Source organism: Phascolarctos cinereus, unplaced genomic scaffold (genome assembly GCF_003287225.1).
Source record: "Phascolarctos cinereus isolate Bilbo 61053 unplaced genomic scaffold, phaCin_HiC Scaffold_9;HRSCAF=440, whole genome shotgun sequence".
In the NCBI taxonomy this organism is placed as follows: Eukaryota; Metazoa; Chordata; class Mammalia; order Diprotodontia; family Phascolarctidae; genus Phascolarctos; species Phascolarctos cinereus.
The window spans coordinates 203,820,308-203,845,706 of NW_027556402.1; the positions used below are offsets into that span (position 1 = coordinate 203,820,308).

Here is a 25,399-nt window from a genome sequence, read left to right on the forward strand (position 1 = left end):
CTGCCTGTTCCTCAAAGGCAGAGCTAGGAGTAATGCTTGATGATTCACAGATTTTGGTTCAAGGTAAAAAAAGAAGTGGAATGTGAGGGTGGAGGTTTTGAAGGGCAGGTCAGGGACGTTATGGAGGAGATTCTGGTGTGGGTCGGCAGGGTAGATCCTATGAAACATCTGCCCATTACCGAGATGTGGAGTGGAGGAAGGAGATGCTGTCCTTCCCAAAGGGTTTTCCCAACAGCAGTCCCAACCCTAAACAAATCAAAAGGATCCAGGCTTGAAACACTGAGGGATATTTCAGGGGAAGGAGTGGCTTCCTCCATCAGAGGCTTCACTGGGGCTCTTACTAACGCAGAGGTCAAGAAGGACCCTAATGGCTAGGAATTTCATTGAAAGAGCAGGTAGTCTTGGGAGTATTCTGCGTGTCCCCTCCATAGAGTGTTTACGGGTCAGCCAACCCTTTGTTCACACATAGGGCATGTTGGAGGGCAGCCCCGTGAAGTTCCCATTGGGACATGCTAAAGTCCCCTTCCTAGGAACCATGTGAATGCCACCATACTTGGGCTGAAGGTCTGCCTCCACCACAAAGCCCTCCTTGATCCCCTTCCCACCCCTAGACCCTTTAGCAAAGGCACAGCTGAATGTGTCCTCCGCTTCCTCTTGGTGTGGGCACCCCAGAAGCTGAAGTTGGAAAGGGGAGGCTGTGGGTGGAAGTGTAGAAACAGAAGCTTTATTCTCTGCAGCGCTCACAGCAAGTTCCTTACACAATCAAGGAAATGATTTCTCTTCCAAGCAGTGACTCTTTTATCAAAAGAAAATCCACACTGCTCAGTTCTGAGTCCCTCACCCCAGCCCTGGGCTCCTGACTGCTGGTCCAGCAACAGGAGACCCTAGTTCTTGGGTCCCGGCCCCTGCTCCTCATCCTCCATCTTCCCGGTGTGTTAGGCCAGAGTGCGTGTGTGTGCATGTGTGTGCGCATACATGCGTGCCTAGCCTACCAGTCTGTGTGCTGCCATGAAATGCCACCCTGGCTGGACTCTTCCCTCTCCTTGCCCAGGTGTGGGGGTAGGATTGGGAATCTCCTCTGCCCTGGGTCTGCAGCACTGAGGGACATTCATCCAGGAACCCAAGGGAAAGTCAGATACATACATGTGGCTGAAGCCTAAACGATGGGAGGTCACTGCGTAGCTGATTGTCAAAGGCACAGCCCCTCACATCATGCACGTGTTCATACAACACATGCCATAGAACTCTTAGATCCCGGTACTCGGGCCATGGATGTGCCTGTTCTGACCACTGGGCCCACTGGTGCCACTGGTCTCTGCCATGTTTGGACTTTCTGTGCCATGACCTGCCCAGAGTCAGATGCCTTACCTCCTGACTGGGGGTGTGGCTGGGGAGTGGGATGGAGCAAAGGCAGAAGACTGCCGTTCCCTTCCCAACCTCCCCCCAGAGCAACCTGGCCTCAGGGAACCACCAGGGAGCAAAGCACTCTGGGAGGGACAGATAACAAAGAGAAAAATCAAATCTGTGGGAAAAGAATCAGAGGTCGAGACTCCAAGGGCTCAGTGTTGGGAGGGAGGGCAGAGAAGCAAAGCAGCACAGCTCTGCCTGAGCAAGAGCAGCAGGAAGCCTAGGTCAGAGCCTGGAGACTTGGGTCAGGGGTTCCTCAGTGCTCCGCATCCATGGCATCCAAATATTTGGCTTCAATGATTCGGGGCAGCAGTATGTACCTGATTGGGAGGGGGTGGGGTGTGTATGTTGGTTCTGAGGGTTCAGGGCCTCTGGCACCCCAAGCCCTACCAGCCTGATGAGGAATCCCTGAACTTAAGGGTCCCAGTGGCCCTATCTGGCTTGTCCTAGGTCAGACCCTCCAACCCCCTTCCTTGTCATCCTAGGCTGGCCCTCACCGTGGTGAGGGTCAGCCTTTCCCATATTTTCTTATCCTGGATGATGCCCCTGGTCCTGGTTTATTCCCCTGCCTGACACCCACACACGCAAACAAACAGAGGATTGCCCCCCTGGTTTGGTTGGGTCTCCCTCCAGAGATGGGCCGGCCCGCCCAGGGCTCACCGGATGGGGATCATGGCAATCATGATGAGGGGGGAAGATCATCTTCATGTAGGGCAGGGATGACATGCCGAAGGCACAGAGCAGCAGCAGCTGGAGGACTTGCAGGCCTGTGAAGTAGTGGATCTTCCTCTGTGGCACCCGACGAATGTAGTGGGTGGGGGGGTAGGCCGTCTGCGGAGGGAGGAAGGCCGAGGGGCTGAGGCCTGCCTCTGAGGCACTGCCAAGGCCCACTAGGGCCTCGTTCTGCAATCGAGGGCGCAAGGCTTGCAGATTCTAGAGAAGAGCTGGGGATCTGGGAGGGCCTGGGGACCATACCTGCTCCTTGAGCAGAAGCGCGATCCGCTCACAGAGCTGGCTGTTGTCGAGGGACGTGAGTGCAATGTAGAGAAACAGCCCGTAGAGGACGGCCTTGGGGATGGACTGCAGTGGGAAGGGCAGCAGCAGCAGGGACAGCCCCACCAGGATGCTGGCCCCCAGAGTGGTCAGGCGCGTCTCCTTCACGCTTACAATCCTGGGGGGAAGGGGGAGAGGCAGGCACACCAGCGACACAGGGCTCAGCACGGCTCACACGATACACACGTGCACTGGCCGGACGCTCCCTTTACCACGCCCCCTGTGCTGCTCCCTCCCCGGCCTGGCCCGCCCCAGGGTCAGTCCCAGCCTCGGTCACTCACGTCTCATAGATGTGCCCAAACTCCACTCGCTCCTCCACAAAGGCTAGTGCCCGCACGTGCAGCGGGGAGTGGGGGTAGGCCGCGTGGAGCCAGGGCAGGCCAAACAGAGAGAGCCCCATGTTGATCATGGCGATCAGCAGCAGGTCCCAGTGGTAGGCTGTTCCTTTCACCAGCCTGGAGCACATGTGTACGTAGATACAGCTATTAGCACATGGGCAGCCCAAACCACCCTTCCCCAAAAAGGGAGAGTGGCTTCCTTGGGAAACGGAGGGGCCGCTGGTGACAGAGGAGGCTGGACAGTCAGGTAGGGGACTCCCCGGGGGAGGGCGGAGGGCCAATCCCAGCAACAGAAGGAAGCTGGGACAATAAGGCAGGTGGGGCTGGACCCATGGGTCAGGGGTACCCAAGGAAGTGGAGAAGACACCTGTTCTCTGGGGCGTTGGCCAAAGCAGCAACCAGGTTCTGTTCAATGAAGAAGAGCATGGAGAGGAGGAAGCCCAGTCCCATGGCGCTGCCCACAGCTCCCAAGGACAGGGACTGCATTTTTGCCAGTTCAAACAGGCTCTCACTGGGGTTATAGTTGAACTTAGACACTGGGGTGGGGGGAGAAAGGGAGGGAGTGAGCGATGAGGACTAATTACTGACTCAACCAGCCCTGAGCTCTTCTCCTGGACCCTGGGCTTGGGGTAAGAGGAGCTGACGCAGGGTTTGGTGAAGAGACCAACTCTCACCCCCCTTCACCCTGCCCACTCCTCAGCACACTCACTCTTAATTCCGTGGAAGACAAAGGAGCCCACGATGGAGAAGGTGAGCACAGAGATGGGTAGTGCACAGTCTGACAGTGCCTCCCGCACGCGGCCATGAAGGTATGGGCTGGGAGAGGGAGACCAGGGTTGACCACAGCCTGGAAGGCCAGAACCCCCTCCCGCCTGATCCCTACCTTTCACCATCCTGGAGGAGACGGAAGGCCCCAGGGATGGCTCTAGCCCACTCTCATGTAGCTCCCAAGGTGTCCTCGTCTTCTCTCCCTCCCTCCCTGTCTGTTTTCATCTCTCTCTCTCTCTCTGGTTGTCAGGGGACCTCCCTGCTATGTAGGCATGCTTGTGTTCCCACCTGCTCACCTCTTCTTGAACTGGTAGAGAGTGTGACCCAGCCAAACAGTGCCCATCATGAGCATGAGGCTCAAGAGAGCTGTTTCTCGCCCGGGGGGCTCACCCTCACTGTCTGTGGGGTTGGATGAGTTCATCAGGAAGCTGGTATTGAGGCCCAGGTCTGTTGGGGAGTGGTGCGTATCCCCATGGTCACTCATGTGCACACCGAAATAGTACTTCTGGAAGACTGCGGGGGACAGACACACAGATGGACTGGACTGATGTGGGGCTTCCAGGAGACCAGTCAATCTCTCACCCACTGGATGAACCACTCCTGAAGGCACTCCCCTCAGAGCCAGGAGGGATCCTCTAGGACAGGAAACAGCCCCAGAGGAGGAAAGCGACAGATACCAGTCAGTCGGTTGGTCACAGAATCAGTTCATCTAGTCCAGTCCACACCCACACAGGTCACCTGTCCAGTCTGTCTCTTCGAAGGCAGCCGTTCCTAGGGAGCTCACTTTCTCCCAAGCTGCCATGTTCCCCTTTTGGACAATTCTAATTGTTAGGAAATTTCTTCTCACATCTGAGCTAAAACTTGTCTCCTTTGACCTACAACATTTGCGCTCTAAAGCAAGGGAGAACAAATCTTCTTCCCCCTTCCACATCACAGCCCTTCAAATAGCTGCCAGCCACACACCAGAAAAAAGTCACAACTAGAATCCAGCTCTTCTGAAAGCTGGCCCAGGGATCTTTCCACTGCACTACTGTCTTTCCTAGCATGTTTTCCTCTGTTGACCAGGGAAGAGCAGAGAGATTTCCTCCCATGTCTCTCGGAGTTTCTTCCCCTCTTCCCCAGCCTTTTCCATTCCATTCAGTAATCTTGGGGGAAGAGGTGTGTGTGTGTGTGTGTGTGTGTGTGTGTATGTGTGTGTGTGTGTGTGCGTGTGCGTGTGTGCATGCATGCGCACACGTGAAGGAGAAGGCTTGGCTGGGTAAAGCAAGCTCAGCGGACACACCAGATGCTTGGAGAATCGTTTCCTGCAGAAGACAAAGGTCAGAACCAAACAACAGGAAACTCCAGTGGCACTGTCACACATGCACATGGTGGCAGGAAGAGCTGATGTGTAGGACCCTGGGGGATCTAGGACCCTGGCTCCACTTCCCTTCTGGACCCTCAGTGGAAGGGGAATGGCTGGAGCATTAGTCAGGAACGCCACCACCTGGACATTCTGGGGTGTCAGATTCCCTACCATCCCCACACAGTCTTTTCTGTCGGGTCTTATACCCACACCCAAATGAATCCTCAAAACCTGTGACTTGTCTTCCTCCTCCCCACTTCTACTATGTTAGCCCACAGGCAACAAAAACACCCCTTTCCCAAAAAGAGTGAGTGGCTTCCTTGGGACACAGAGGGTTGGAGGTGAGAGAAAAGGCCAGACAGTCAGGAAGGGAGCTCCCCAGGGGAAGGGGAAGGGCCATTCTGAGGCAACGGAAGGAAATGGGACAACAGCAGGCAAGTTGTGGGCCCACCAGAATCATAGACTTATCCCCCCCCACACCCAAGCTTCAGGTGAAAAGCTTGATGTAATCCTGGAGAAGTTGACCTCCCAAGGTAGGCCAATCTCCATTTAGATACTTCTACCATTAGGAAGTTTCTTTTCCATATACTGAAGCAAAATCAGCTTCCTTTCAGCTCCCCGGCTCCTCGTGCTGTCCTCTGGGGCCAAGCAGAACAAGCTAAATTTTCTTTCACATTACAGCCCTCTGATATAAAGACAGCTAACATCTCCCCCCGCCTCTGGCTAAGGGTCCTCAATTCCTTCAACTGAGCCTCATTAGGCATTGTCTCCAATGCCTTCACTGGTCCTGTCACCTTCTTCTGGACCTGTTCAAGCCTGTGATGGCCTTCCTAAAGTGTGGAACCTCACTGTGTTCTGAACAGGGCCAAGGTCAGTGGGACTCCCAGCTTCTTTGCTGTGGATCCTATGGCCCTCTTCCTACAGCATACCATTTCATTAACTTTTCTACCCATTTTGTCACACTTGTTGACTCATACCAAGCTTATGGTCCACTAAAACTCCTTGTAATCTGGTGTCAAGGCACATGTCCCTCACCCCATACTTGTACAACTATTTTTTAAAATCCAAGCACACAACTTTCCCTTCTTCCTTAATTTAATCCTTCAGTATCATCGAATTAAACTCATCATTCTAGCCTAGTGAGGTCATTTTAGATCCTTATTCTGTCATCCAACATGTAAACCAGCCCTCTAGTTCATCTTAATTATCCAGGTCATTGATTAGAATATTGAAAAGCACAGGTAACAACAGCTCTGGGGGCCCAGCTTAAGAGACCTCAGGGGAGCATCTGAAGAGATGCTCACTGGGTTCTAGCATTCAAGGAGTCATACATTTCCCCAACATTTCCCAATCTCTCCATCTTGTCCACAAAGATATCATCAGAGATTCTGGGGTGGTTTGGGGTTTTTTTTTCTGAAATCCAGAAAACAGACTCTTATTGCCTACTACACTTTGCTGATTCGACTCTGGTAATCCTGTTCCTAACTAGTCTACCACAAGTGGTTTGTAGTGACCATATGCTGGCTCTTTTTGGCCTTTACTGGCCTGCATGCTCACACGCCATCCTTTAAATAATCCATTATGACATTTTGCCAACATGCCTTTCAGGCTGTCTTCTGCCTCTTATTCTATCTACATGCCTTACCACAGGAATGACCATCAAGTTCATTGGCCTGTAGTCTGAAGAACTGATAGCCTCCTCTTTGAAAATCAGGACATGTACCTGTCTCTCAAGTTTTCTCTCAAACATCACCAACAAAGGTTCACATTCCTATCTACCATTTCTTCCAGTATCTCAGATGTGGTTGGTATAGGGGCCTGGTGACTTGAGTTCACTGAGGGCAGGAAGGGGTTCTCTTACTGTCCCTTCACTTATATTGGGTTTCAATTCCCTGTTATAAATCTTTGTCCTATTCTTTCCAGTCTGCACAGAAGAAAGCAGAAGTAAGAGACACGTCCAATGGTTCTGGCTTCTTTCTCATCCATCTCACTGTTTCCTAGTGCTTTTGGAGCCTAACATAGCTTAAAAAAAACAGCCCTTTTGTAGGGAGGGCCTTAGTCCTCATTACTCACTAGAATTTTTCCAAGTTTCAGCAGCACCATTGTTATTCTCATAGGTCCCAGCCCTCTTTGTATTGCTCCTGGGTTACCTGTTCTTACTCCCATTGGAAACACTTTTCTTTTTAAAATCTGAGTTCATGGGGGCAGCTAGGTGGCGCAGTGGATAGAGCACCGGCCCTGGATTCAGGAGGACTGGAGTTCAAATCCGGCCTCAGACACAAAACACTTACTAGCTGTGTGACCCTGGGCAAATCACTTAACCCCATTGCCTAGCCAAAAAGAAAAAATTAAAAAAATAAAAATCTGAGCTCATCAAAACTACCTGTTGCAGCCATATCAGTCTCTTTAGATCACTCGGTTTAGTTTCCCTTAGCTGCATCATTTGTGTTTGCATCTTTAGGATTTTGATCTTGAGAATCTCAAGTCCCTCTTCAGTTATCTTCCTTTTTCAATATTCAAACAAATGAATTCTAGTCAGGGGATGGTAAATATTTAACAACTGGCTCCCTCAAGAAGAAAAAAAATTGTAATCACCTCACACTTTTAAGTTTCATTTGCAATATTAACATTTTCTCCATCACCTTCTTAAGTCTAGAGACAATCAAAAAAACAATAAGCCAAGCTCTGAACTCACCATCTGCTGTTTTCCAAGGTATAAATGCTCACACTGAAAATTTAACAATCGGCTGTCGAGAGCATGTGTGAAGAGCACATGCCATACTATGCTTGGCATTTCCCTTCTTATCTATTATAATCACAGCTCAAATTTCTACAGTTGTTTAAGGGTTTTAAATGCTTTTTCTTCATGACAGTCCCATGAAAACAGATGGTGAAGGCATTATTAGGCCCATTTTTACTGGGAAGAACACTGCAGAAGTGACTATGCCAGGATCATACAAGAAGGGTCAGAGTGGGGTGTCAAACCTGGGTGTCCTAATCCAAGCCTGTGGGTGTCACCACCAAACACACTACCTCTCGCTTCTCCTCATCTCTGAGATGGTGGCGTCCCTGCCTCCCAATGCTCATCACTTTCACTTCTCTTTCTAGCTCTTCCTCATTGGCCAGAATCAGGCAGTTCGCTCTCACGTTTTAAAAAATGAAACTGTCAGCAGGGAAAGACGAGAGCTTATCCACGGCTCTATTTTTTGCAGACACAAATAATACAGAAAAAGGAAGTTAAGACGAGTGATCTAAACAGACTGCTACGGCTGCAACAGGTAGCTCTCTGGTGAGCTCAGATTTGAAAAAGAAAAGTATATCCAGTGGCAACAGGGACGAGTCACCCAGGATCGAGACAAAGAGGGATGGGGGCCTGAGAATAACATTAGTGCCGCAAAATGTTTTTAGTATGTCTGTCTGACATACGCCTGTGTTCCTGACAGTATCCTCTCAATTTCTTTATGAGATCTGTTCCTTAGAATAAGGGGTTCCATTCCATTGCCACATTCTAGTCAAGAATCCTCTATTGCATCTTAATGATACCTTATTATTAGCTTGTGTTGACCTTCGCCTTCCGGTTTCTAGTTCCCTTCCTTTCTTGCCCATAATCCATACATCAGCACAGAATCCTTTTTGTTACTGCTACGTAGGCAGCATTCTTACCCCTCTCCGTCTCTCTGTGCACTCTGCCACCACCATAGTGGAAGTTCCCATTCTCTCTCACTTGGAATGCTGCAATAGTCTCCACAGCTCCCTCCGGGCCTTCCTTGCACACTACCAGATCTCCCTACTGCACAGCCAGAGACCTGCCATGGCTCCTCGCTGTCTGTCATATGTACTAGGAGGGATACAACATGTACCCAAATACTAGATTACAGTTATCCCTTCCACATCGCGACTTTCCCCATTGAGGTTTAGATATATTGTGGATCAGCATAAGAAATTAAATAGAATTTGGGGGGAGTTTTGTGGAAACCACAGATGACACAGAGCCTATGACCAAATACTTAACCTGGGTTTTACAATAAGGTTCTATAAACACCCCATAAAAGAAAAAGAAAAAATTCAGACTTCTTCTGTGGTATGAAGGGAGGGCCCAAAAACTTGTATGCGGATTTTCCAGACAAGGGGGGCGCTGCACCCCTACCTCATCCCCCCCATGTGGAAGGGCTAACTATACAAACTCTTTGAGGCCAGAGACTGTTTCAGCTTTCTGTACCTTGCATGTTCAGATACTTAAGGATCTGGGTTCTGATTGGTTTAGGTATGCCCTTGACTGGTACAAACAGAAACTCCTGTCTATGCCCTCATCCTTTGGGATTACTCTAGTTCCTCCAGGGTGTAGTGTCATTCAGAGCCACCATGGGCATGCTGGCTTGTGGGTCACTGAACAAAGATTGCTTGTCCAGAGGAACAGTTACATTCCTATTTATGGGGGTCCAAAAACTGAGCGATTCCCCGCATCCTCTGCCTCCTTTGCCATGCTTCAGGGCCAGCATAGGACTAAAAGACATTTTCTGTGTCTGTCCACTTCATGGCCACACAAGTTCATTAACAGTCCCTGGTGAGAAGCTCCTCTGAACTGAAGACACAGTCCCTGAGCCCATGATCCAGCTTCTCCAGGACAGCTCTGTCACCTCCTAGATGGCTCAGGGGATAAAGTGCTGGGCCTGGAGCAGGAAGAACTAAGTTCAAGTCTGCCTCAGACTGCTTATTAGCAGTGTGATCCTGGGCAAGTCACTTAACCCCCTCAATTTCTTCAACTGTAAAATGGGGATAACAATAGGACCCACCGCCCAGTGTTGTCATGAGGATTAAATGAGACAAAATTTGTAAAGCACTCAGTACAGTGTCTGGCTCACAGTAAATGCTCCACAAGTGCTGGTTTCCTTCCCAATAAACTCTAGTATCTCCCTATTGCTACTAGGATACAATATAAAGTCCTCTGGCTGGCACTGGCGACCTAGCCCCAACCCACCTTTCCAGCCTTATTACATATTACTCCCCTTCCCTCCTGCATTTGATGGTCTAGCCGCACCGGCCTTCCTGCCCTCCTGCATCCATCGCCTGCCATCTCCCATGTCTGCTCTGGCGGGGCCCCATGCCTGGAATGGCCACCTCATCTCTGCCTCCCACAGTCCTGTGTTTCTTCACTACTAACCTCCAGTCCCCGCTTGTCCATGAAGCAGTGCCTTCCTCTCTCCCCAGATCACCTTGTCTTTATTTTTTACATGCTCATTTAAGCATACAACAGAAGAACAGAATGAAAGCACCAGCTCCTTGAAAGCAGGGATGGTTTCATTTTGGTTTTGCCCAGTGCCTGGCATACAGTAGGCACATAATAAATACTTGCTGATTGATTCCAGCTAGGCAGCACCTTCCAGAGCTTGCTGTCCGCTGGCATAAACTTCAAGAGTCCACTTTGTGCTAAGTCTTTCAAGGAGATCTTTCATAGAGTGGGCGGCTTTTACAAAACACAGTATGCATTTCATAACTGTTTGTCAAATTGAATGGAAGAGATTCTAAACTTCTCTGTGTGCTACCTGAAAACCTCCAAAATCTAGTTTTGGACTCTCTTTCCAGGCTTGCTCCCATTATTCCATGAGGACGGGAGCATTGTGCTGTCCCGCATGCAGGCTGGGTACGTTCCCGCCTACCTTCGCCCAGCCTGTTATCACTGCCCACAGTGCCTTCCCTGGTGCCATCTAAGTCTGGCTGAGTCTTGCTCCTCCTTCCAGACCCAGTTCAATTCCCAATTTCTCTGTGAAGCCTTCCCAGGATTCTCCAGCCTACACTTATCTCTTGTTCCTATGAATGGAAGGCATTAGAGGTGAATGCCCTGCTCATCTCTGACTCTTCTCTCTGTCTCGTCCTCTTTAGACTCTGCATTTTCTTAGGGGAGGGCCTGGGCCTGCTGCTTCTCCATCTCTCTGATGGGATGCCAAGAGTGGTGGGGGCTGGGGCAAAGAAAAGCGAGGATGGGAGGACAAAGGGGAAGAGCCACATCAGGACTTACTTTTGACCATGCCCTTGACAGCATCCAGCACAAACGTGATGGAGATGAAGAGTGCAATGATTTCCTCTGTTGATCTAGGAGCAAGAACATCCATCCTGAGTACCAGCCTTTTCTTTCCATCATCTCCATGCCACAAACAAGCCTGTCTCTGCCAGGAGTCCTTCCAGGACTGACCCACATCATAAAAGCTGCCACTGATATGGCACTTTATGGCTGGCAAAATGCCTCGCACACTTTATCTTCTTGGATGCTCACAATATCCCTTGGACACAGGTGCTCTAGGCATTATTATCCACATTTGACAGATGAGGAAACTGAGGCTGGGTGATGTTACGTGACATGACCATGTTTACATAGCTAGAAGTGCTGGAGAAAGGATCTGAGCCCAGGTTCTCCTGCCTTCTCTCTACTACACAAAGGAGTAGCACTCTGCCCTGCCCCTGCCCCATCTCTGTCTTTCCTGGGGCATGTGTGTGTGTCTGGGGGAGAGTTAGCTCACTTGGAACAGGAGGCAGAACCTGCCTGCCTGCATGGCTAGCTCAGCTTAGATGAGGTCACAGACGTAGGCCATCACTGCCCTGCACAGTCAGTCCATGGCTTAGCCGGGCTCCCTTACACTGGACCCCACTGAGACTCTTTAGAAGCACTAGATCTGCAGAAGATATTAATCCCAGGGTTCTCCTTCTCCCCCAGGGACCCTGACCACCCTCTCTAGCCCCTACAGTCAGGAGACCTGGGATGCAGGCCTGATTCTAACACTGTCAGCAGTGTGGAAGCTCGAAGCCCCTTGGGTGGGGACAGCAGAAGATGGGGAAGCAGCCAGGGCATAGGGACCACACTACCTCTTAAAAACCTTCATGAGAAGGCTCAAGTTGAAGATGGCATAGACCGCCAGGAAGAAACTGTTCCACAGCCCAGTCCAGGCATAGAAGGCGTGAAAGTCCAGGTGGTAGTCATCACAAATGCCACGGATCACTGAGAAAGGAATGATCAAAAGGGCCAATGGCAAAGAAGAGATAGGATGCTAAGAGAAGTCAGGCCCACAGGAGATGGAGGAAGGGGCCACCCGCTAATGTGAACTCCTGGCCTAGAGAAGAGCTTTCCCCTGACTCCCAGCCCAATCTAGGCATAAGGTCTTCTAGAAAGGACAGAGAGTCTGGCTCTGGGGGTCTCCTGTATGTGTCCTAGAGCCAAAGGGCCTACTTTCCAATCCACTGGACCCTGGAAGACAGCATGATCTAGGCTGAAAGGGGCTTGGGGAGGATCACTGACCATGTATGTAGAGGGCCAGTGGTGCGGTGGTGAGCAACACCACCAAGGGCTGTCCTGCAAACAGTGCATAGAGGAGGCCACCGATGCTCTGGCCAGCAATCGTTTTCTTCACATCTGCAAAGACAGAAACCAAGCAAGCATCAGATTGACAGGGTACCTCTGGGAAGGTGGGGAAGACCGTGGAGCTGGGGCCTCAGGCTAACTCACAGGGATTCCTCCAGGCTTTGGGCAGGGATTATCTCCAAGACCCTAAGCCTGGATATGCTATAGGCAAAAACTAGAGACTCTCTGGCAAAGACCCTGAGCCCAGATACTCCACAGAAAGAGGTTTGTGGAGTCCCTCCACCGGCATCCCAACTCACCAATGACTCCCTTCGTGTTCTCATCGTTGAGGGAACCAAAGGCAATGGTTGGCAAGAGGCAGGCGAAGTAGAGAAAGATCGTGGTGGTGAAGTACTTCCCCAAAGACTTGTTGTTTCCTATCACACCTGGTGGGGGGAAAGGGCATGGAGAAGAGGTCAAAGGTCAAATCAACCCTGCCCTGGGAAGACTGTAGCTAAATGGGAGCCATGTGACCTCAACACACAAATGCTGTGCCCACGGTAAGAGCAATTATAAACAAAATGATGATGATGATGATGATGACACCTGACATTTATACAGCGATTTGAGGGTTACAAAGTAATTTACACATACTGTCTCATTTGCTCCTTACAACTGTCCTGTGAGGTAGTTAGTACCCTATTTTACAGGTGAACAAAATGAGGCTCAAAGAGCTTCAGTGATTTTGCCCACAGTCACATCATTAGGATCAGAAGCAGGATTTGAAACCAAGTCTCTTTAGAGAATCCAGTAACCCCTATAGTAGGCATGGGTGAGGGGCAGGCACAGCCTGAGTCTTCGGTACCAAATTTTATCTCCCAATCAAGGCCCCCTTGTGATAGGTGGCAAGTTCAACTGCTGCCTTAGAACAGTTCTACCCCTACCCCCCCACACACACACTTACCATCTGTGAAGTCCAGAGCATACACAGGAAAACGCCTGGCGATGTCATCCATGATTCCTTTCCCCAGTTGTAGGAAGTTATGACACTGGTGGGAGGTTAAAGGCAGGACAAACTGGTCCAGAGGGAGCCCAAGGGCCAAGGGCCCCTTCCGGACCAAGGCCCTCTCCCTACTCACCTGCAGGTCTTTCGTTCCATGTGGCCGAGGCCGCGCTGGAGTGTAGATTTCACCTTCTGAGATCACTGAGGATCGTGGTTTGATAACAGTGAGCAGGTGTCTCTGTTGCATCAGGGCCTCCTTGAATTCCTCTGTGGTGCGCGCCTCTAGGAGCCGAAGGCGAAAGGTGATGTCCGAGAACATGGTTGCAAACGTCCGTGCCACTTCAGTAGCCGTCTTCGTGCTTTTCTGGGGTGCCAGGGCAGGTCAGAAGGGGCACTGGCACCCAGCCCTTCCCCACGGGCAGAGAGAGCCCTGCTAAGGTCACTCACCGACTTGGGGGGCGCCATCACCAGGATCACAAAGCGCACCTCACATGAATTCTCCCCCCAGTTCTGGGGCCGTTCTAAGCGGCTGATGCACACGTGGCGCCGCTGCAGTGACTTGATGTTACAGCTGGGGTTGGGGGAAAGAACGGATCCTATTACCTGCTAGGCAAAGCCGGCCAGCCTGCCTCCTGGCTATGTGTAGCCTCTGGGTGTGCCAGGCCTGGAGAGGAGGTTGTGTGACCTAGGGGAGACTCATGGTACTCACATGATGCAAAGCCAGGACTGCTGGTACTGAATCCCAGTAACCGTGGCTGTGACTCCTTGGATTATATCAGAGAGGAGGTGAACTGAGAAGAGCAGTGGAGGGGGAGTAAGAAGGGAGCAGAAACAAGCCTCGAACCTCATCCCCACCCAGGGTTACATGTCCCCCCACCTTCTATCCCTCTATGTCTCTCCCAGGCTGGAAAAGAGAAGGGCGGCTGTGGGCAAGAAGTTGGGAGCCCTGAAACCTCAGGAGACCGGGGGCTGGGGGGGTGCCTCTGGCAGTCACCAGTTCCCTCTCGAGGAGTCCCCGCATCAGTGAAGAGGGTTGCCATGATCCGCTCGAAGTTGAAGCCAGGTTCGGTATTGTTTGGGTCCTGGCAAAAATGCCGCAGCATCTCACATAGAACATCATCCAGCGATGTTGCCGTCTCATCCAAGATGATGCTGGCCCGGGCCAGGAAGCTGTCCAGGTCACGGTGGGCTCGGATCTCCTCCTCAAAGTTCTTTAACTTCAGGTACTGGGGAGCCATTAAATCCAGCAAACAAGGGGACACGTGAGAAGAGAGAGAAATGGGGACATGCAGATAGACAGACAGGCCAGCGAGGTAGACCCACACACAGGCAGGCACCTGTGCAAATTTACCTGTGGACACACAAGGGTGGCAAGCAAAACTCCAACTTTTCCTCCCTTTGCCTAAATCCAGCTGAAAACATTCCTCCTCTAATCTCATAGCTCTGCTTAAACATGCCCATAATGCTCCAAACTCCCAAATTCAAGAGCTCTGTCTCTCCTTGTTTCTCTCCATGTCCTAACACTCGCTCACCTAAAACAAACCAGGGGCTGGGGAATGTAAATGGGGATGGGGGTAGGAAGCAGGGACCCCTAGGCCCTGCTTAGAGGAGGGGAAACTGCTGAGGACCGTGACACCCTAACACCTCCCATTCCTGCCGCCACCCCTGGAACAACTCACCTTTCTGGAGGTGTGCAGGAGCACGCAGCCTGATCTATCATCCTCTGTGGGAGAGAAGAAGGAAGGGTGGCTGGGGCTCCCAGCACAGGGGCTTACCAAGGCCGCGGGATGATGCTTACCCTTCAGACTGGGAGTTTCTCAAGGCTGGAACTATGTTCCCCCCTACCTCCCCAGATCCCCCTCTGCCCATACCACTCAGGTTAGCCTGCATGTCCAGATTGAAGTTGACAAAAAACCGGATGCTGTCTCCAGACACGATGGAAGAATTGACTGTGTCAAACAGTTCTTCCTCTGTTCCCTCAGTGATATCCTCGGTGTCACACTTGAGGTAGCCTGGAGGGACAGAAGTGGTCAAAGACACACACAGCAAAACAGGTCAGGGGTGCTGAGGCACAGATGTGGAGAGTGCATGGGCACAGAGATAGATAACACAGACTCAAACAGACCGGCTGATGTAGACAGACATAGAGATACAACCACATGGGCACTGAGCTTTTGTGGGCTTTGGTGGTAGTTACCAATAGGAAGCAGCAGAGGCCTGAGTTTAGGGGGCTAGGGGAATGACTATTCCTAGAGTGTGTGTGTGTGTGTGTGTGTGTGTGGCGGGATAGGCTGAGGGAAAAGAATTCATTCTGAACATCCTCCCACCACCAAAGAGCAAACGTTCCAATTACTGAGGGAGACAGGGACTCAGAGATGCAGAGACAATGCTAGAGACAGAGGGATTGTGAGATGGAGAGATGAAAAGGATAGGTCTGGGCTTGGTGGGCTGAGGAAGGGTGGGGTGCTAGGGAGGAAAAGGCAACATGGTACAATGCATCAGGAAGGACACTGAATTTAAGGTGAGGAGACGTGAGTTCCAGTCTTAACTCAGCCAGTGAAACAATAGTATATCCAATCCCCTCCTGGGCAAAGAAGGGTGTGGGAGGGGGAGGGTAGAGGAAGGTGTTAGTTTTCTTCTCTGTGAAGTTGAGAGGCTTAAATCAGACAGTATCTAAGGGTGCTTTCAATTATCAGATTAGGCAGAGAGAACTTGTCCTGATCTATGACATGGTTGGAGGGATCAATGGATAAAGAGGGGGCAGGAGGGCCACAAAGATGAGATGACCCATCCTAGAGGACTGATCAAAGACCTCCCACTAGCTCCCATCTTGTCCTTGCTATTATGGACCTTCCACTCTACGTAAGAAAGAGCCTGGAGTTAGGGAAAGGGTCCTGGGGAGCCCCCTTCGGCCTCCCTCCATCTGCCACATCTGGAGGGAGAAGGACAGAACCCTTATTTTTCCCTTCATTCTCACCCCTAAATGATGCCTCTTCCTCCTCCTGGATTCCTCCTTTCTTTTTTCCTCTGTGACAGAGGAGGAGGACATGGAAAAAGGCGATGAAAAGTGAGGCCGGGGCCATGCCTCCAGGGGAGAGGTTGGCAGGCTCTGGTTCCCTGAGGGACATGGATTAATCTTCCTAATGCACAGCTTGGTCAAGTCAGCCCCTGTCTACAGGGTTTCCATACTTTCCCTTTGCCTAACCAATCTCCTGTTCATTCTCCCTGACTGGGATTTGGGGTCCTCCAACTGGTCCCAACCTCAGCCTCCAGCTTCTCTCCCATAGTTGCCCTACATGCATCCTCCACTCCAGCCCCATGGGTGGACTCCAATTGAATATGCCAGGCTCATGCCAGTTTCCATGCCTTTGCTCCTATTGCCCTTCCTTGGCACCATACCCTCCTCACTTTTTTCTGCCTACTGTACCCCTTCCTCCAGGAAGCATTTCCTGATCTTTCCAGACCTCTTCTGTCTTTGACTAGGTGTCTCTGATGCCCCAGGGCCTTCCTGACAGTCCAGTTTCTAGTGGCTGATACTGGCATCATGCATTCTAGCACCAGACTGCACCATAACTGTCCTGTTCTACTCTCTTCCTCCTATTTCTGAGTCCTCCCCCTGTCCCAGTGATGTGCCCATCTCCTGTCTCCCTTTCAGACTCCCTTCTTCTCTCTCTTTTTCTCTTTCCCTTTCCCTCTGTCTCAGTGCAGCAGGAACCGCAGGAAGGTTTGGGGTGACCTGGAACTGCCCTGAACTGATGAAGAAACCACAATAAACCGATTTCTCCCTCTTGTATTGGCTCTCCCTATTCACTCATTGATGGGGGAGGGGGGGCAGTACGGAGAATGACTCACACTGACTCATTTCCCACTCACCCAACTATATTTCCTCTCCACATCTCACTACCAGTGCTGTCTCCCTCCCAAGGCTCAGGTCCAACAAGGAACTCTGGGGCCTATCTTTGGGATCTGAGGGGTCTATGAAACTATCTCCTCACTAGGGCACTTGCCCCAGTGACCTCTGGGGCCTCTGACTAGTCATCCACTGTCCCCAATCACATAAACCCAAACTCTAAACTAGAAAGCTCTCTGCATCTAAACCCCCAAGACAGGGATATCCTACTGTATGAGCCCAAGTCACTCCCCTGCTTCCTCAACTCTTCTTCCTCCATACCATACCTTCTCTTCTCTTCCTCTCTCCTCCCTTCCATCATCTCCTTATTTCTTCTTCCCTCTCACCTCCTTCTTTCTCCAGGGGCCTCTCATCTTGCCCTCAGTCATCTCTTAGGAAGTCCTCAACTCTCCCTGTCCCTGGACCTCAGGGCCTAAAGAAGAGGTAGGCTGGGTCCTCACTCTCACCATTGTTTTCAGATGACCATGCTTTTTTTTTTGGGGGGGGGGGAGGCTTAGACTGACCTCTCCCCATCCTCCCATCCCTGGCTACTGGCCTCCAGGATACTTCCACAATCTCAGAAATAGAAGAGATCTCAGAAGTAATCTTGTTTAATCATAACCTCTTCTGCCTTCTCCCACGAACCTACCCCTGACTCAATTTCCTAGACACTCCAACTCTTAGCCTCATCCCCATCATCAGTAACACTGAGGACACCAATACCCTATCGACATGAATTCTCTTAGAGCCCTTCTTGGTTCTAAACCTTCATCTCCACCCATGCCAGCCATATGTTGGCATGATCATACCCTGGATGATACCAGGACATGGCCCTGCTTAGTGACTAGTCAATGGAAAGTCTCCCCGACTGACAGAATGACTCACTGCCTGACTGAATGTCCGATGAACTGCCTGGTAAACTGACTGGCTGACTGGTGGCCCTCCTGACTGATGAAATGCTCTCAGGCTCATCGACCGAGTCATTGGTGGAGGACCTCATTGACGAACTGCATGACAAATGAACTGGTTCACTAACAGATCTTCTGACAGATAGACTGGCAAATTGACAGGGCGATTCCCAGGCAGACTGCCTAACAGGTGAACTGACTGGTGAAGGGCCTGGATGGCTTATAGACCACTTGACTAAAGGATTGCCTGACAGGTAGACCACCTGACTGACCAACTAACTGGAAGACTGCTGGTTTCTCCTTCCAAGGGCATGAAGAAGTATGGTGGATTGGTGGGTTCTGCTCCACGCCCCATGAGAGGAAGGAGCTAGAGGCCCCGGAGGAGGGGGAGTAAGTCTGCGTAACTGTGGAGACCCTGAGGCTTTTGTTCTTGCTCCAGCAAGTCTTTGGCGTCCACGTCTGTAAGAAGGCCAAGCTCTAGGGGATAAGTGGGTAACGGCAGACTAGATGGCCCAGCTCTAGGTGAGCAGCTAGGTGGCACAGGGTATAGAATGCTGAGTCTGGAGTCAAGAAGACTCGATTTCAAATCCAGCCTCAGATACTTCCTGGCTGTGTGACCCTGGGCAAGTCACTTAACCTCTGTTTGTCTGTAAAATGGAGATCATATAGCACCTATCTCGCAGAGTTTGTGAGGATCGAATAGTTAATATTTGTAAAGCACCTAGCACAGTGTGTGGCACACAGTAGGTGCTACAGAGATGCTTATTCTCTTTCCTTCTACAAGAAGGAGGAAGACCTATATATGCAAGGCACACGGATAGTTCCCCCCTGAGCTGGAGGGAAGGAGCTAGAAGAGGGAGGAGCCGGGGGTGAGAATCTGGCAAAAAAGCCTGTCTCCTCAGGGTTAGTGCATCTCATTTCTGATGACAGTTACAGAGGGCCCCCTTTGCCCCTCAGTCAGTACACCCTCTCCCACTGGCCTAGCTTTGTGGAAGGAGCAGAAAACTACAGATTCCATCTTACCAGCTATTACCTAGAGAGGACAGCATGCCCAGGACTGCACAGACAAGACAGCAATGAGGTATTGGGAATGGCCCACTCCACCTTCTCCACCCCAACCCACAGGCTAGGGCAAGGACCGGCAAAACCCAGGGTCTCATAAAAGAAGTGTTGACCTTCTTCCTGGGGATACACAGCAACAGCTTCCAATGACAGAAGGACAGCAAAGCAGGCAGAGAGAGACAGGGTGAGATAAAGAGACAGATGAATGGAGAGACAGAAAGGGACAGAGGGACAAAGAAAGACAAGGAAACAGACGGGCATAGGCAGAGACAGGGAGATGGGCAGAAAGACACAGCCAGAGACAGGGAAATAGGCATACGGGAAAGACAGGAGGAGAGCCAGAGAAGCCGAGAGGCTGAGACAGACAGACAAGCAGAGCCTTAGCCTGTCAGATGGATGGTAAGGGCACAAACAAACTGGCAGAAGTGCTCAGACAGACAGAGCAGCCAGGCAGACAGACAGAGTGTTCCTTGGCTTTATGGTCCTACCAGTTTCTTCAAAGAAGTATCCATTCCGAGCCATAGCTGCAGGTGGGGTCTCTACAAAGAAAAGAGAAAGAGGATCAACAGGAAATCTGAGCTGCCATCTCATCCCAGCTGATCCCAGGTGGGGATGCCATGGAGGCCTCCAGGCTGCCCCTTTCTTAACCCTGATTCCTGCGTTCTGGAACCTTAGAGACACCTCAGCCAGGTAGAGCACATACCCCATCTTTGTGTGAGACCTGGATTAATAGACATTTCCGGCTTCTTCTAAAGAGGATAAGGCACTCTCCCCTAGTTAAAAGTACCCCCAGGCCTATTCTCTCTGGGTTCAAACCAAGGACCTTACTCCAGCCCAGACAGTATAACTGTGACAAGACCAGGTGCTAACACAAGTCCTGGAGGATTGATAGCTATAGAATTCAAGGCCATCCAGACCAGGAGAGGTATAACCAAGGGCTGTCCCCAGGATACAATGGCAAAGAGGAAGGCCTTTCTTGGTCAGTATCTTCCTCCAGATTGGGGCGTATCTCTTCCTTACCTTTGGATAAGTCTTCTCCCTCCACCAACCCCTCCTTTCCTCCTTCTCTCCGCCCCCCAACTCCACCCCTTTAAGATTAGGCTCTCTCTGAGGGGCAGAGATGGAGAAGAAACTTTTCCCTTTGTCTCAGGGTTGGGGTGGAAGTAGGGGTGGGCAAACATATTGAATGCTTTGGGTTTCTGCTCTCTCTGGGAGTACAGTATAGGAGGTCACATTCTCTGGATGTCTCTCTCCCAGGGTTAATAACAATTCTCAGAACAGGAAGGGGGGTGAGCTCCTGAATAAGCGAAGGCCGTGGGGGGAGGGTGTTGCAGCCCCCATACTAGCAGAATTCAATGTACCTTATGGGGGGAGGGGAGTGTTGCAACATCAGATAGCAATAATCAATGGCTTGTACCTCTGCTCAAACTGAGGGTACATACACACACAGTCACACACATAGCATCACTCCAAAAATCAGTCCTTTCCACACTCACAGAGCTGTCCATTTACAGAGCCAGGCACATACTCTTCCTCAGGAAAGGGCTTGTGTCTTTATATTCTTCTCCAAGGGTTTCAACATGTTTTTGAGGTCTGGAAGGATTGTCTGTACCTATTTGTATTTCTGGGATTTTCATTTTCTCTTTTGTTCCTATCATTTAAGGAAGGAGGGGGATTACTTGGCAAATTAGTGATTAGTAAAAATCTGATTTCAAAGGCTCCTTTCCCACCTGGAAGAATCCAAGACCCATTACAGTGAGCTGGGTGCCTGGGAAGCCCTGAGAAAAATTCAAGCAATCACACTGAAGGGAAAAGGAGTAGCACCTAATTGATCTATTATTTCCCATCAAGAAGGGTGTAAGGAAAAGGGGGCTAGGCTGTCCTTTGGGGAAGGAAGAGTGGAACAAGGACTATGTACACTCAACTGATAGATTATGAAAATAAGGCTTGGCATAGGAAAAGTGGAAGGTGAGTGGGAGGAGGCAGGACAGACTGAGTACACACCAGATAGAGTGGGGAGCAAGAGGAAAAGAAAGGGCTGGCCAGCCTCTTGCAGACAAGATGTAGCATACTAGAGTTTTCTCAGTATCATCAGGCATGGCAGATTGAGAACTGGACACTAAACATGTGATAGGGCAGGATGCTCCGACCCTGTGCAACCTGGGTAGACAGGGAGGCAAGGGACAGCAGGAAGTAGAAAGTGTGTCCTTTGCCTAATCAATCACCCATTGTGGGGTAAAAAACTTCAGCAAACAAAACAGAGGTAACAGAGGGAAACTAAGGCAAGTCCCAGCTCAGAATTAGTTCCCAGTATTAATCCATGGCACAAATCTATAGACATATCTCTAACATCCAAAGCTGGTGTATGTTTGCCCCAGGCCCTGCCAGTTCTAGCCCCAATCTCAGTTCCTGTTCTAGTTCTGGACCCTAACCCTGTCTTCAGCACCATATGGTCATAGGATGTAGAGCAGGAAAAGACCTTTAGAGAAGATCTTGTTCTACCCATTTTACAGATAAGGAAACTGAGTCCTAGAGGGGTCATACAATTTGTTCAGATAGTAAGTCACAGAGAATGGATTGAAATCCAGCTCCTCTCTTCTTTCCACTATGCCATACTGTATCCTGTTTTCCTTCACCCCAATTCCCCAGATCTCTGGCCCCTAGTCTGCCACCTGTTTACACATCACACCTGCTCCCTTCATCCATTCTCCAGACGTCTTCTACATGCTTATACACCTGCTCTCTTTGCCATTCATTCTCCAAACCTCTGCTCCTAAGGTAGCTGCCTCCCCACAATCTGGCTTCTAGCTTCCACCTCTGGCCCATCATTTAGCCTCTAGATCCTCTCCCAGCTCACCATTCCCAGGATCAATGGGATTCTCAGATGATTGCTCACTGGAGTGAGTACCTCTTCCTCTCTGCACTGCCTGCCTCCAGGACTTATGCATTTGTGGTTGGAAGCTCGTGGTGTGGAAGATTTCTGTCCTACCTCCCCCCATCCTGCCACCCAGCCCTAGGGGCGGGTCTATATGTGTGTGCATTGCTAACTCTATGCGTGGGCGGCATGGGCTGGGTAAGCCTGCAGTAAGCTGTGCTGTGATGCCTGTGTGTGTGTGTGTGTGTGTGTGTGTGTGTGGTCCATTCTGTCTGTGAATGGGCATGTCTCTGGTGTATATGATAAATGCAGACTGCGTGTCTGGGTATTGTGATGAGGGCAGGCTATGATTAAGATGTGGTATGTGTGTGTGTGTGTGTGTGTGTGTGAGAGAGAGAGAGAGAGAGAGAGAGAGAGAGAGAGAGACACACACACACACACACACACACACACACAGAGACATAGACAGAGACAAAGACAGACAGAGACAGGCAGGCAGGAAGACAGAGACAGAGAGAAATTAATGTACTGTTTTGGCTGGCTGTGCTGAGGAAGCTTCAGGGAGGGGAAGGAAGCACCATGTGCACTAAAATGAAAGTGACCAGGACTAAGATGTTTTGGGATCCTGGGGTGCCCTCCGGCTGAGCCTGGAAACAGTGACTTTTCTCAGGGGGTAAGGATGGGGCAACAAGGCAAACATGTACTAACATCATACCAGAGTAAACAGATTGAGGCCAGCTGGCCTCACTGCCCAACTCCCTGTGGCCACCTGCTGCCCATGCCTCCAGGTGAGGGCTCAAGAGCCAGTGGAGTAGACTCGAAATGGGTAGGGTATCAAGTTAGAGTCAGAGGAACTGATTTCGAATCCTGGTGATGCTACTTCCTAGCTAGGGGACCAAAGACAACTTCTTTAAGTTTTATCTTATCTGCAAAAAGGAGATGAGATTAGATGATCTCTCAGGCTCCTACCAGCTCTCCATCTGGGGTTTCCAATTCTTACACACACACACACACACACCCCCATTCGCTGGGGACAGTGACACAAATACAGTGTCCTCAGGAAATTCAGCCCCTGGAGACACCAGGAGCCCACTGGGACCCTGGGCTCTTAGCTGACTAACGAGAAAGATGCCTTGGGGGAGGGGATCAAACCATACCATTCTGAGCTGGGGTGGAGGACCTGAGAGCCTCAGGGAATGGGGAGTGTGCATAAATCTGTAAGGGAGGGTGAACTGGGGTGTGCTTGAATAGGTTTCGAAGTGGGAGTGTATTTTCTGTTCCCCTGACCTCCAGATTCTCAGTCCCCCTCCCGAAAGCCCTCACAGGCTGACAGCCTCCAGGCAGTGTCCTCCCTCTCTCCAGCAGCCCCCTTTCCTTAGCACTAGTGCGCCTTTGGACGATCCCCTAAGGGATCTCTGTTTCTGTGTCTACCATATATCTAGGTTCAGCGTGTTGTGGCCTGGGGTGCCCGGACTCCCCGAAGGCGGTAGATCCAAGACAACAGAATGGGGAGGGGGGTGAGAAGCTGCTGGTTCTCGCTTCCTCAACCTTACCCAAAGATCAGAGCAAGTGGGGCCACTAGGGCCCTGGCCTCTGAATTGGGTGAAGTCGGCTGCTCCCCGCTTGTTGCTTGGATGCTGAAAGGAGCCGCAAGATGACCCCAGGCCCTAGCAGACAAGGGGACCCCCGGAGCCCGCCCCTCGCTGCCCGCGTCCACCCCTGCCCCCGACCGACTGCTGCAAACGGGCACTCCTGGCTCCCGGGACTCGTCCGCTGGTCCCTACCTGGGATGCTTCGCCCCGAGACTCCGAGCCCCCAGCTCCCCCCAGTGCCTCCCCCCTCCCCCCGCCCCAGACAACCCCTGGTGCTCACCGCACGGCCGGAGGTGGAACACCCGCTTGGCTGTCATGGGCCCCTGCCTGGTGGGTCAGCCCATCGCGGGGGCAGCCTGGGGCCGGGGCAGCTGCGCGCGACTCGGCGGCTCTCCTCCGGCACCCCGCGATCCCATGGGTCTGCCCCGAGCTCGGGAGCTCCCGGCCGGCAGAGAGCGGGGAGGCGGAGGCAAGGGAGCGACCAGCCCCGCGACACACCCCCGACCCTCCCGGCCCTCCTGGGGAAAGATGGGGGGGCGGTGCACACGAATGTGTGAGCGGGGTGTGTGTGTGTGCGTGTGTGTGTGTGTGTATCTGGATGGGGGGGTAGCGGCCATTGCCACACTCTCTAGTGTGTTCTGTGTGTGTGGCCACAATCGGCAATAGGGAGGGGACCCACTTTGTGTGAAGTACGACCACACTGTTGTGTGTGTGTTTGGGGGAGGGGGTTGTGCCCACATTGCAGTGTGTGTATGTGTGTGTGGCCACATTGCTCTGTGTGTGTGTGTGTGTGTGTCTCACTGAAGAGTGTGTGTGTGTGTGTGTGTGTGTGTGTGTGTGTGTGTGTGTGTTGGGGGGAGTTGTGGACATGCTGCTGTGTGTATGTTAGGGGTGTGTGACTACACCGCTGTGTGTGTGTTGGGAGAAAGTGTTGTAACCACACTGCTGTGTTGGGGGGAAAAGTGTTGTGGCCACACTACTCTGTGTGTGTGCATGTTGGGGGGGTGGCCACACTGCAGTGTGTGTATGGGGGGCAGTCACACTTTGCTCTGAATATATTTGGGGGGGGGGAAGCAGGTGTTAACCACGTGTATACTGCTGATTTTGTGTAGGGGAAGCCAATGACAACCTTGGTGCTTGAGGGTGTTTATGACAGACCCACTTCGATGTGGGAGATGGGGGAATGTGGATACACTTTACTCCCAGTTAAGTGGGGAAGAACTGAGAGTCCAACAGGCCTATCCCCCTCCAATCTCAGTAGCTAACAATGATATTGGGAAGGATCTGGCCTCCTGGGGAGATGGGGTGGAGCAGAGGGCGGCCTGGATCTGTTTTTCACTCCTCCTCCTATAAAGCTTAAGCTCCACCTTCCCTTTCCCCAGGGATCTCAGGTTTCCTGAAGGCCCTTCCCTTCTCCCCATCAGGTGTCCTCCCCTACTGAACTTGGTTCAGAACTGCACTCCTTCCAGGAGTTCTCAGGATTGCTTTTGCACGTACTAAGTAATTGTGTCTAAGGGTACATTGGGAGAGTTCGGGACACACTGTACCCAAACTTTTCAGATGGAAACCCCAAAGCCTAGGCCCAGAAAAGCTCACAGGTTGGGTCCCTGAGAGGTCCCCTGTATCCAGCTCAGTGCCTAGGCATGTATGTACCCAGGCACTCCTAATCTTTGGAAGGATCAATCTCTGTCCAGCCCTCCCCTTAATCCTGTGTTCAGTCTCCTCCTTCCTCTTCTCCGGCCCCTCCTGGGCCACACCCGACCACTGCCAAATCCTCTCCCTTCTTTCATTCCAGTACTTCATGAAATCCCACCTCTTCCAGGAAGTTT

The 25,399-nt window shown here is 51.3% G+C and overlaps 1 protein-coding gene across 1 annotated transcript; it reads right to left on the minus strand.

Moving 5' to 3' along the window:
* Window positions 1-702: 702 nt before the first annotated feature.
* Window positions 703-24,079, minus strand: SLC4A11 (solute carrier family 4 member 11). Its single transcript, XM_021005381.2, is given in 21 exon segments — window positions 703-1,727; window positions 2,068-2,099; window positions 2,101-2,238; window positions 2,383-2,578; window positions 2,742-2,915; window positions 3,166-3,334; window positions 3,508-3,614; window positions 3,863-4,079; window positions 10,928-11,001; window positions 11,770-11,902; window positions 12,200-12,313; window positions 12,562-12,687; window positions 13,206-13,290; window positions 13,381-13,608; window positions 13,692-13,815; window positions 13,954-14,035; window positions 14,239-14,470; window positions 14,924-14,967; window positions 15,116-15,256; window positions 19,592-19,642; window positions 23,851-24,079. Coding segments are annotated over 21 exon segments (2,568 nt in total). The 5' UTR covers window positions 23,888-24,079; the 3' UTR covers window positions 703-1,663.
* Window positions 24,080-25,399: the final 1,320 nt, after the last annotated feature.